The following is a 12,821-nucleotide window of genomic DNA, read 5'->3' as shown; positions in this document are numbered from 1 at the left end:
CTTTCTTATAAACATGAGAGTCTATGAATTTGTTTCTCTAGTCAACCCAGGCTAACACAGATACTTTGATCATGTTATCAGGAGGGACCAGTTCCTGTGGAAGGACAGCATGCTTGGAAAAGCAGAGGCTTGGTGGAAAAGAGGAAGACCCTTAATGTGATAGATTGTCACAGTGGCTGGAACAGTGAGCTCAGAGACAGCAATGAATGTGAGACTGGCCAGTGCTTTGTTCTCTTGTACACAGAGTGGCTATGGGTCGAAACTCACTCCATAGCACCTAACAACACAGAAGTCCAAAGAACAAGTCCATGGTCCAATGAAAGCTTTAGCAACAAACAAGTCTCTAGGAATTGACAGACTAGCCATTGAAAATTTTCAACAAGCCAGTGAAGCATGGGAGCACTCATTCACCTATGCTAAGAAATTTGGAAGGCCTCTATCTGGCTAACCAACTAGAATTAGGTTCTATTTGTGCCCATTCCAAATAAAGTTGAATAAATAGAATGCAGAAATTATTGAATAATGTGATATACAAAGAGAATTTTGAGGAAGATCATTTTTTCAATGTTGCAGAAGTGGACTGACAAAGAGCTGCCAGGAATTCAAGCTGGATTCAGAAATGGATGTGGCACATGGGATAGCATTGCTGATGACAGATGGGTCTTGAGGGAAAACCAAGAATACAAAAAGATGTCTGCTTATGCTTTATTGACTATGCAAAGACATTGGGATTGTGCGGATCATAAAATGAATTACAGGACATTTCATTGTATTCATACTGAAGCAGTCGTTCTAACAGAACAAGGGAATGTTGCATGGCTAAAAAGTGCAGGCTATTGTGCATCAGGATTGTATCTTTCACCACACTTATACAAGCTGCATGTGGAGCCAACAATCTGAGAAGTTGGAGTATATAAGAGAGTGTGCCAGCAGAACTGAAGCAAGGCTTATTAACAACCTGTGCTATGCAAATGATGCAACCTTGTTTGCTGCAATTGAGGAGGAGTTAAAGCATCTACTGCTGAAGATCAAGGACTTCAGCCTTCAGTACGGATTGCAACTCAATGTAACGAAAACACAAATCCTCGCAATTTGACCGATAAACAACATCATGATAAGTGGAGAAAAGATCAAAGTTGTCGAGGATCTCATTTTGCTTGGATCCACAATCTGTACTCATGGACACAGCAGTCAAAAAATCGCACGGGGCAAATCTGATGCACAAGGTTGTTATTCTGACGTCAAGGTGCACCTGTCCCTTGACGTTTCATATGAAAGCATCTCATGTCAAAGTTGGACAGACAGTGCGTAAGGAAGATTGATGATGAATCCATGATTTCAAGAGTGGTGGGGACTAAGATACTGAGAGTGCCATGCTCTTCCAGAAGAACCAACCCATCGAACTTGGAAGGAATAAAGCAGAATGCTCCTCAGTCTCGAGGATGGTGAGGTTTTGTCTTGCATTCTTTCGACATGTTGGCAGGAAAGACTAGTCTCTGGATGAGGACGTCAGGTCGGACAAAGTGGAGGGTCAGGGAAAAGGGGGTACCATGCAGGAGATGGACTGACACAGTGGCTGCAGCAATGAGCTCAAGCATAACAACTGTGATTAGAGTGCAGGACCGGGTACTGGTTCTTTCTGTCACCCACAGTGTCGCTAGGAGTTGGAACCAACTAGATGGCACTTAACGACGACAACAGGACTCCCAAAGGAGAAATGGACAGAAGATGAAGCTCTGGGAGTCACCAGGGTATTGGCAGTACTTGAAGCCTGTCCCCAACCATCCACTGCTGACTCCTTCCTTGGTCCAATAGCACACCCAATTCTAGGCTAGTTTCTGACTCTCTTCTCTCTTCACTGTCATTGTCTCAGTCCACATCTTTGCCTACCTCGTGGCTAGATGTTCACCATTGACTCCTAGTAGCTTCTCTTCCCTCTCCTTCTTCAATCATCCCTTTCAGTATTGTTGTCTGTAGGTCTCCGTGCATGACAGGACAGGACCTTTGTGACCCCTGGGTTTTCACCGGATGATTTAAGAAGTAGATCATCAGGCCTTTCTTCCCACTCTGCAGGTTCCATGAGCCTTGTTCAACATCCTAACACACACAAGCCTCCACCGACAGGTGGCTGTACTTGAGGTACATTGCTGAGAGTCAAGTCTAGGGCCTTTGCAGGGAAACCAAGAATTCTACATGGCCCTATCATGTTCACTGCTACCTAATTAATCTTCCTAAAGCACCATTTTGATCACATTCTGCTTTTGCTCAAATACCTTCAAAGGCTTTGTTTGTTTGCTAATAAAATCCTTGTTCTCCCATTCACACTTTTCCTCTAGGCAAACGCTTATATTTTCTCATTTCCTCCCATTTTGTAGCATTTAATATTTTTCAATAAAGACTGTTGTTGGTGGCACGGAATCAAGTTTTGACTCTCAGTGACCCCATTGAACAAAGCATTTCTACCCTTTATGGTTTCCCAGGCCGTAATCTTCATGGATGGAGAACACCAGGTCTTTCACCTACTGAACTGACAGTCAGCCTTTTGGCTAACAGCCTAGGGCTTAACTGTTGCACCCCCAGGGTCCCTTTAATAGAGACTACATCCCAAATGAAGACCTCCATTGTTCTGAGAATATTCTAACTGTTATCAACTTCAGGTGCTTGATGATCTACAGCTGTTCCTGAAAACTTATCTTGTGCTTGAGGTCAGGTCAAACCTGATTTTCCTGAAAATAATTGACCACCCTTCTACAACTGATGGATGAAATAAATGCACACGGCAAAGAAATGGAGAAGGTTGGCAAGTCTCAAGTTCTGACCATGAGGCATTTAAACATCTAGTGAATCCAACCAATCACGTCTTCATCATAGCTTGCATCAAGGCACACAGCCCTGTAAAAAAGAGCCTGTCCTGGAAAGTCAGACTCATATGGGGAATGTACATGTCCCCAACAACAAGAAGAAGGGAATCACAGGCTCAGGAGCTAAGGAAAGGTGGTGACAACTAGATATTTTATCAAAATCTTTGTACACATGATTGGTTGTACCCTGAAACAAGAGCATCTCTTATCTAAGGAGAAGAGTATGAGATAACGGAATAGAGCTCTAATTCCAATGCCTCACATAAATGTGACAACAAATTCTTAGGAGAAGAGATGAGTTATGTCAGGATGGTGTCCTTCTGAATAAAGATGAACATTTTGGGAAATACTTTACCATTGTCATGTATTTCAGAATAATATTTAGCATCTAAACAAGAAAATAAAGAGGAGATGAGTTATTGATCCTGAAGGTTCAGGGTCACAGATTCAGGAGAACACCCATGTCAATTGATACAACAAAGTCCACTATGACAATTTCTATGTATTGCTTTGGGGAATAGCAACTGAGGTCTTCAAAGCGTGTGAGTGGCCATCTAAGGTGCAACTATTGGTCTCTTCCTGTCTGGAGCCAAAAAAGAGTGAAGAAAGTAAAAAATGCATGGAAACAATTAGTCCAAAGAGCTAATGGACCACACGAAACTTCACCATGACCCCAAGACGAGAAGAACTAGATGGTGCCCAGCTACCAGTACCAACTGCTCAGAAGAGGATCACATTAGACGGTACTGAAAGAATGGGTGAAAATGTGGAACAAACTCAAAATAGTAAAACAGGTTTGTTGGACCTATGGAGACTAGTGGAACCCCCATAACTACGAGCTTTAGTCACCCCTCAGGTCTGGAACTGAACTCACCTCTTTTGCTCAATTTTCAGCCAGGCGATAGGGCTATAAGGGAGGTACACACGCCTAAGAACCATCGAACAGTTGTGATCCAAAGGTAGGCAGGTGCCTAAGGACTAAGTCCATTCAGAAGACAGGACGGGTTAGGAGAGAAGGGGAATTGGAAATGGGAAGCCCTGTGGCCAAGGAATGGAATCAGTGATACTGCAGGTCTAGAATGTGTGATCAATGGCATGAAGCAAAACATGTACGAACTGTTCATGGAAAATTGATTCTGTAAACCTTCATCTAATTCACAACAATACATTTTAAAAAGAAGAAGAAGAAGACTAGAATTCACAAATAAGCGTCTTGTCTATCCATTTCCTTGTTGAAGCTATCATTTCTCATCTAGAGATGATGGTGAGGCCCCAAGTTGTTGTTTTTCATCATTTTACTGGGGGCTCTCACAGCTCTTACAACATTCCATACATCAATTGTATCAAGCAAGTTTTCATTAACATATAGGCTTTTCTTTTATTCAGTAACACCAAGGATACATATCTCACTGTCAACAACATACCCCTCCCCAAGATTTTTGTCCTTGAAGAAACTCCACATTACTTGTGTTCCCCAGGAGGCAGTTAGAAGTTCCAGAAGAGCCAAACACAGCTGTTCAGGCACAGAGGAAGCTGGTGCTCGGTAAAAACCAAACCAAAACAAAACCTTACCCACACATTCAAAGATGGCAAAGTTCCCAGATCTATAGCTTGATATGAAAGAAAAGAACACTGCCGGATGCAGAAGTCTTTCCTCCCAAACTGACTTCTCTGAGTGCACACAAACAGAACAAAATTCATAAGAATAAAAAAATGTTTGTTCACAGGAAACCTACAGCACGAACCCTTCTCCCCTGCTCCATAGCCTAGTTTTCAATAATAACGACCTCTGAGAATCCTCAGCGTTACCCAAAGTGGAAGAGAGAGAAAACAAGCAATATTAAACTAAGAAGAACAACTCTGTATGAGAATGTTATCCAGTGGGGTTTGTGCATATCCTCACCTACCCAAGTAAGGTAGACAGGTGTTGTCTGTCAGCACACGGCAGAGGCAGGGCAAAGGGGATGACGGAATGTCAGGTGGGTTGTTTGATTGTTATCTTATATGCTGCTCACAATGCCCAGAAATTGACACCATGTCCACCATTTGACAGGAGGAAGCTGAGGCTCCCAGTGGTTAAGTAACTTGTGGAAGATTACACACCTGGTGAGTGGCTCCCAGGCTGGTGTATACCCCAAACCACCAAAATTCCTGGCTGTAATCAACCAGGCTGCTGATAAGTGTTTTCACAAAAAAAGCTAGCTGCAAGCAGATTGGCCACACATTGGGCTAAAGGAAGTTGAACAGGTTTCTTTACTGAAAGACCTTCAGAAGCCTTTCATGTTCTAACGTAGATTGTAAATCGTTGTGTCTGATTTCCCTGAATTTTATTCTTTTGCATGGAACACCACAAGGCACTGGTGTCCCCAGAAAGTCACATTGGGAGTCATTAGAGGACACCCTGTCAGTCTCATTGAGATCCTTGATCTGTTCTTGAGCCTGACAATGACTTTGGAGGAGTCTAGGGAAAGTAAACATGCAAGTGGGAAGCTCAGACACACCTAGACTGTTTGTAGGAACACAGGAGAAGAGCCAAGAAGGGAAGAGGGAACCAGGAGAAGGGGAAGTAGGCCTAGGTAATTATGAGAGTAGCAATGCATAACCCCAAGTACTTGTTGCATGCCACACTCTTTTTATGTGCACATGTAGTCCTCATAAGCAGCTTCAGTCTAGAAATGAATAGCCCCATTGCATAGATGATGAAATGGAGACACAGAGAGTTTTGGTAACTTGCTTAGATAGCTCATAGATGTCTGCATGTTGAACCCAGGTAGTCTGATGAATTAACAGCTGTCGGGTACTTGTTCATGCTGAAGGGACATTTGGTTGGGGATTTGTGAGGTAGAGAAGGGTGTTCATGGTAGAAGATGCATATCATAGTTACCCAAACAACCTGAAAGCTTAAAAATAATAATGATAGGGCGGGGGAAGGAGGGGGAAAATGAGGAGCTGATATCAAGGGCTCAAGTAGAAAGAAAATGCTTTGAAAATGGTGATGGCAACATATGTACAGATGTGGTTGACACCATGGATGAATGTATGGATTGTGATAAGAGATGTAAGAGCCCCCCATAAAAGTATTTAATAAGAAATAAATGATAACAAGAATAGTAACTTTCATTTTTATTTGAATTCTCATTTATTCTACAAATATCTCCTGATGTGTGTTGTACCAGGAGGTACCCTGATGGCCGTGTCTAAGCAATAGGCTGATAATTAGGACAGTGGCTCACACCCACCACTTGCTCCACAGAGAACGATATGGCCGTTTGCTTGCTTAAAGATTTGCAGCCGTGAAAACCATACAAGGTCATTATGAATGGGGTGGTATTGGTTTGAGCTGTTCCAGGCAATATCCGAGGTGCTAAAGACTGTTTTGAATAAAATTGACATGGTTTCTGCCCCACCAGGATTCAAAATGGAATGGAGGGAGACATAAAAGGGAGGATATCATGACAACACAAAATGACATGTGCTTTCCTTAGGAAGGCTATGCAGAGGACATGGGTACAAGGCACGCACGTAACCCAACATAGGATGGCCCTTTGACACTTGTTAAAATGCTGCCCCTCTACGTGATCCTGACAAGGAGGATGTTTAATCATCGCAATCAGTGCTCTTTTGGACAACCCTAGTCCACTGGCAAATAACAACTGAGAGAGATAAGGTTTGGAGTCGAAAGACATGAATTAAAGCCAACCTCTACTTCATCCCCTTGGCTCTCGAGCCTTGGTGTTTAATTGCCAACCTTGGTTTCTTCACGTATACAATGTACCAACCTTGGGGAACCACGGTCAGCGCCCACCGCGAAGCACGATGGAGCAGTCCACGTCAGCACACTGGAGAACGCGGACAGCGTGGGCAGGTCTGAAAAACAGTTCTGCGCAAAAACCAACCAACCAACCAAGTGACCAGCAGAATGAGAAATACAAGAATGCCGTTTATGTAATATAACACATACACACAACCTATAAATCCACAAAAACTACAGACATCGAATACATCGCAATGGTTGTCTATATTAGAAGAAGAGAATATAAGTGAGGTAGGAAGTGAAGGGGGATGAGTCAAAAGCAGAGGGCAGTGACAGATTAAAATATAACAAGCACATAAAAACGGGAGCAATGATGCTCCCCTCCCTGCCTCCTAGGGTTATTCTGAGGGGATTATGTACATGTCAGCAAAGGCCAACCTCTTGCTTTCGCTATCCTCTTGCTATTGGACAAATGAACTGAACAGAGGTTGCTAGAAAATCCCTTCCACTCCTCAGGAGGAAGCTGTCAGCAGGGCGGTGCCCATGATGGCTTGTCCTGGCCTCAGGTTTCTGGTGGGCTGTCTTCCGAGCTCTTCGTGAATGCCAGGCTCTGCCCTCACTTTGGGAGACACCACTTGCTGGCAGAGCCAGCAGCAGCAGCAGCCTCTTCCCAGAGATCCACTGCAATGGCCCACACAGGCCCCAGGAAGAAGAGAGCCAGGCAGATGGGCACATCCATGGCTCCCACTCAAGATATAAAGTTTCGGGATTTGGTCCTCTTCATTTTGGAGAAGAAAATGGGAGTCACCCGCAGGGCCTTCCTCATGGAGTTGGCCCGAAGGAAAGGGTTCAGGGTTGAAAATGAGCTCAGGTAGGCCATCACTAATTTCATTTTACCGATACGCTGGTCCTTTGAAACCCAAGAAAGATGTGCTTCTTCCACAGATGGAAGAGCTGGTGTTCCCACGGGGAGAACAGCAGAGCTGAAATCACTGAGCAATCTTGAGACCAGGGGAAAAAGAGAGGGAAACTGAGGACAATTTCATTGAAACTGGTTGGGCACCAAATGATAAAAGAGTTTCGCATTTGTTTGTCAGCTGGTTGGCTTTTTCCTGTCACTGTTAAGGCATAGGCATCTAGGTGAGAGGTCAGGCATCCAACAAACAGAGGATGATCTGGAAAAATTAATATTAAGACCTCTCATTTTCATTCTTGACCAAATTAAACAAAACAACAAACACCCAGTTACTTTGAGACAGAGAAGGGTCTGGTTTTGCTTGGCGCTTACCGAAACACCTGGCTGTGCTGGGTTGACCACTGGCTGGGATGGGCTAGGGTTCGTGACTGTAGCTGGCATCCAGTGTGGCTTTGGTCATCATGTTATGGTCCATCCAATCCAAGGTGGATTTGTAGTTAGAAGAATGCTGGTCAAAGATTTGGTGACAACCATACCCAGCAGTGACAGACACCGTGTGGAGGGTGATGAAGCAAGAGATCAACCTACATGACATTTGAAGCAACCTTTTCGGCTGCCTAGATGGTAGATGACCGCAGACTCAGTGGTCCCAGCAGTTACCCTCTTGCTTGTCTAACCATTATGTATGCGGATGTATTATCTGTGGAAGAGAAAACAAAATAAAATCCAGTAACAAGTGGTGTTAGAACTCCAACATCCGTTTTAATTCTGAACCAAACTACCAGGTTGCTTGCAATGAGGTAAAAATGATGATTAATGAAGGTATGTGGCTTGGAATGTCCAAGGCATAGGTTGACCATAGTGGGTTTGTTGTTTGTTTTTTAAACAAGAAAAACTCTAAGAATTATCTGTGAAAGTGTTGATTTAAAAAATAGTAATTGTTTAGTAATATTTGAAAATAGAAGCTGACCAGGACATCCAAATGAAGGAATATTGGCTCTAGAATGTGCGGAGACCTATTTTAAAAATCAATCATCAGAGATGGTAATTTTCATTAATATGCATGGAAATATCACTGGCATAGAAATATTTTTTGTTTCTACTAAAATGCTCAATTCAGAAATTTCTGCATTTCCTGTAATCTTTCGGGCAAAACATCTTATTTCTCTTTGCATCACCTCCTTTTCCTTTTCTCAGCAATTTTCTTTTCATTTTTAGCACCCTGCAGCCCCTTTCAATCTCATTTCAGACTTAACATCATCTCCACGATACCTGAGATTTCACCTGCTTGTTAAATCTGTCTTACAAAAAAGGTTGGAGCTGGGGAGAGGGGACTTCCTAGGAGTCCAGGAAAACAGTCCATCACAAATCAGTAAAAACAAAGAAATACAAACCCATTGCCATCTGGTTCGTTCCGACTCATGGCGCCCTCACACGCTGCAGGGGGGAACTGCCCCACCGTGGTGACTATCATATTACAGGACTAGGTCTCCAGGCCTTTCTACAACTGTGTGGCTGGATGGGTTCAAACCACCAACCTTAGCATGAGTAGTTGACTTCAAACTGTTTACGCTACCCAAAGGCTCTCACCCTCCCCGCCCCCCCAAAAATCAATAAAGAGGTCCCCAGAAACTAACTGAAAAACCTCACTGCTATCTAGTCGATTCTGTAGAACAGAGTAGAACTGCCTCTGTAGATTTTCAAGGCTGTAACTCTACGGGAGAAGAAAGCCTCATCTTTCCCCCGTGGAGAGGCTGGTGGTTTCGAACTGCTGACTGTGGTTAGCAGCCCAACTCAGAACCACTGCAACACCAGGCCTCTGCACAAAAATTAAACCCTTTCGCAAATACAGATCTGTTTTGTTTTGGTTTTGCGGTAAAGAGAAATGTGTCAAGGGATTGCAGGAAGGCAAGAACCGATGACCCTAAGGTACCACTTACATGGAAGCTGTTAGCGCATCCAAACTTCCCGCGAGGGGCCACTGATTTAATGATCGACACAGCTATGAAGTCGTCCTTGGTGGCTAAGGCAAGTCCTCAGGTACAGGAGAGGAGGTAAGTGTTTTCAGCTGGAGGACAGCCAGCGAGGCACCTCTGTGCCCCAGATGCCTGCTGCCCGCAACAGAGGAAGCTGGTGCACGGTGCACAAACTGCTGTGCATGTGATGGTAGCCAGGTTCCCAAGCTGACAGCTCGGAAGGCGCATTAACTACACATGTGCTTTGTAGCTTACAATAAACCACAGGAAGTCAAGTCCCAGCTCTCCAACAGAATTTATATATGTAAATACATTGAGTTTAACTGTAACGGGAAATAGAAATGATTCTATGGGGGGAAATCTCAAGAAAAAACCCAGAGACCTCAAATCAGCCAGCTGGTAAGGGGCAATGAATGCCCTTCTCTTTCCACTTGGACCTTACGTTTCTGGTGGCTGCTCACCTGCTGCATCACCCAACGAGGTGATGGGGGGGCGTGTGTGCGTTCAAACAGCTAGGCAAGGGGCCAGCGGGATTCGTCCCTTGTTGCTTAGCCGGATCTCTAGACCTTCCTTCAGTGCAACTGCCTGCTCTTTCCACACCACACGGGGGTTTCAAGCCATTCATGGGGGGAGCGGAGGTGCAGTTGAAATGGAAATATAAGCTGTATGAGCCCCGCCCCCGCAAAAAATGCTTTTTTTTAAAAGAAAGAAAATATAATGGAATTTTTCCATGAACTTTTTGGAGCCCCCTAGTATGAACTAGGTCAAAGATCTAAACAAACAGAAGACAGGAAGGAAGCCCACCCAAACGTTGGGTGCTGTTTGGCAGGGGTGGGAACATGGGGTCGGGGTGTAGTGAGGTGAGATTATGGCTCTGTTTCTTTTCTGAGTTTTCCCAATTTTTGGACATAGATATGCATTTTAAAACACAAAGATATTTTTAAAGCTCTTTTTTTGGCAGGGGGCAGCACATGTTGATAGTGAACGCTATATTCTTCTTCCCGAGTGTATAAAATTCAAAGAAAAAAAAAACTGTTCTGAAAATAGGTGGTGGTCTCCCTCGTTCTTAGCACATTCTTCAGTTATCAGGAGGATTACATATGGTGGAGGGTTGGGGGGGTGGGGGGCGGCGGGTAGGGGGTGCTGCTTTTACTGAGGTTCAGGCGCACAGATTGGAAAGGGGCTACCTGACTGTATCGAACCGTGGAGCCATTTCATTCTCCAGCATGGATGCACTGTCTTTGGCTTATGCTTCATTAAGCCTTATGTTATATTACAAAAACATGCTAATCCATGGGCTGTAGGAATCTGGGTCTCAAAACTGAAGCCAGGGATGTCAAGTTCTGCGAGGCGCTTTGGTACATTCATGAAAAGGATATGGAACTGTACCCCATGGCCAACAGCCTAGACTCCGGGGCAGCCTCTTTGAATCATTTAGGACACGCGAGTGAAGGAACAGAGACGGGTCATTGCTACATTCTGATGGCCTCCCAGGTTCTAGGCGACTGACTTTATTCTGTCCTCAATCCTCACTCTCTATCTTAAAAGGAACCTTGGCGACCCAAGGATGAAGTGCTCAGTGTTAACCCAAAGGCCATCAGCTGCTGTGTGAGGAAAAATAAAGTGTCCATGTGCTTCCCTAAAGGTTACAGGCTAGGAAGCCCTTTGGAGCAGTTCTACTCTGTCCTGCAGGGTTGCCAGGGATCGGAATGGACTTAAGGACACAGAACAACCACATCATCTGTCTTGAGTCCAATCACTGGTACGGAGACAGAGCGAGCTAAACTGCCGGATGGATGTCAGCCTGGAGAGCCATCCTCCCTGGCTAGTTAGGCTTCGAATCCAAAGGTCAGCAGTTCACAAGCACCAGCCGCTCCATGGTAGAAAGACAGGGCTATGGACGCCTGTAAAGAGTTACAGTCTAGGAATCTCACCCGGCAGTTCTACCCTGTCCTACAGGGTCACGATGAGCCAGCATGGGCTCCATGGCCGTGGCTGTGAGTTTGGCTTTTTGTGTTTTGGAAACACAAACTAGTACAAGCCCTGGGTCCTGCAGGCAAGTTGATAAGGGGGCAGAGGGCTCCACAGGTGTGCCTTCGTTGTCAGGCTTCGAGATCCCTGGTGGTTCAACACCGAAGTGTTCAGCTGCTGACTAGGCCTTTGAATCCTGGGAAACACCTGGAAATCCGCTCTCCTGACGATTCCAGCCCAGGAAATCCTCATGGAGGCAGCCCTACTCCGCCACACGGGGTCACTGTGTGTTGAAATAGGCTCAATCGCACCCCCCCCCACACACACACACCCCAAAATCAAAATAAAGAAGATTCTATGTCTTAGCTATCTAGTGGATGGCTTGGATGGGCAGAAATTTATTCTCTCACCGCTTAGGAGGCTGCAAGTCCGAATCCAGAGTTCTAGTTTAGGGGAGGACTTTCTCTGTCCATCTCAGGTTCTTGTCTCCTCCCAACATCTGTGAGACATCTGTTCTCCCTGTGTCTCGGCCTCAATCTTCTCCTGGGCCTAGGGGGTTATCAGGTCAGGGAGCCTGAGCCCAAAGGACTCGCTCTATTCTGAGTGTGTTCATCTTGGTGCGAGCCAGGTCCCTCTTTTTCCTGTTTCCTTCTTCCTTCTTTTCCCTTACACCTGGTCGGCTGATTAGGTCAGATCACGCCAAGGAGGCTGATTACATCATCGTGTAACTGCCAAGCCATTCAGAATCATGGCCCAGCCAAGTTGGCACCTGTTGGGGAGGGACACAGTTCAATTCATGACACCATATACTCCATACAAGGATCAGTCTTCCTATGTTTTGTTATTTTTTAAGCATTGCCCACGCAACCCTTAGCTTTCCATCTTGTATCCTTTTATTTTAGTTTCCTTTTTGTTTCCCCGGCTGCTTGTCTTTCCCATTCAGTGGCTGTGTTACATGGGAAAGGGGCTTGTGCTCTGCTCATTGTCTGAACGGTTATCTACAAAGGCTCTGACGGTCTCATCGTGGTTGGGGGGAAAACAATCATGTTTTGTTTCTTCCATCTATTAGCTCAGAAATTTTAAAAATATTAAATATTAAAATTTGTTGTTTATAAAACACTGCACACCAGAGGAAAGAAATCAGCTGCCTGATTAAGGAAATAAGGTGTGGAACTGGCCTATCATTAGGCTCCTTCCTGTGCCATTGCTTGAGCATGTCTTCCCTGGCATTTCTTTACTTTCTCTCTCTCTCTCTCTCTCTCTCTCTCTCTCTCTCTCTCTCTCCACGATTTGGCTTTTCATCTTAACCAAGCATCCCTCCCTGTCTCTGCCAACGGGGGCCA

At 44.8% G+C, this 12,821-nt stretch overlaps 1 protein-coding gene across 1 annotated transcript in view; it reads left to right on the top strand.

Annotated features, from left to right (window-relative positions):
- Positions 1 to 7,301: 7,301 nt before the first annotated feature.
- DNTT (DNA nucleotidylexotransferase) overlaps positions 7,302 to 12,821 on the top strand; it is a 39,518-nt gene continuing 33,998 nt past the window's right edge. The window contains exon 1 of the mRNA XM_045291619.1: positions 7,302 to 7,486. Coding sequence (XP_045147554.1) covers positions 7,302 to 7,486 — 185 coding nt within the window. The remainder of the gene's footprint in view (positions 7,487 to 12,821) is intronic.

This window comes from Echinops telfairi, unplaced genomic scaffold (assembly GCF_000313985.2).
Source record: "Echinops telfairi isolate 266 unplaced genomic scaffold, ASM31398v2 ScPeMD7_70;HRSCAF=299, whole genome shotgun sequence".
NCBI classification, from domain to species: Eukaryota; Metazoa; Chordata; class Mammalia; order Afrosoricida; family Tenrecidae; genus Echinops; species Echinops telfairi.
Note: the sequence above shows the minus strand (reverse complement) of the source record. Positions and strands in the feature narration are given on the sequence as shown.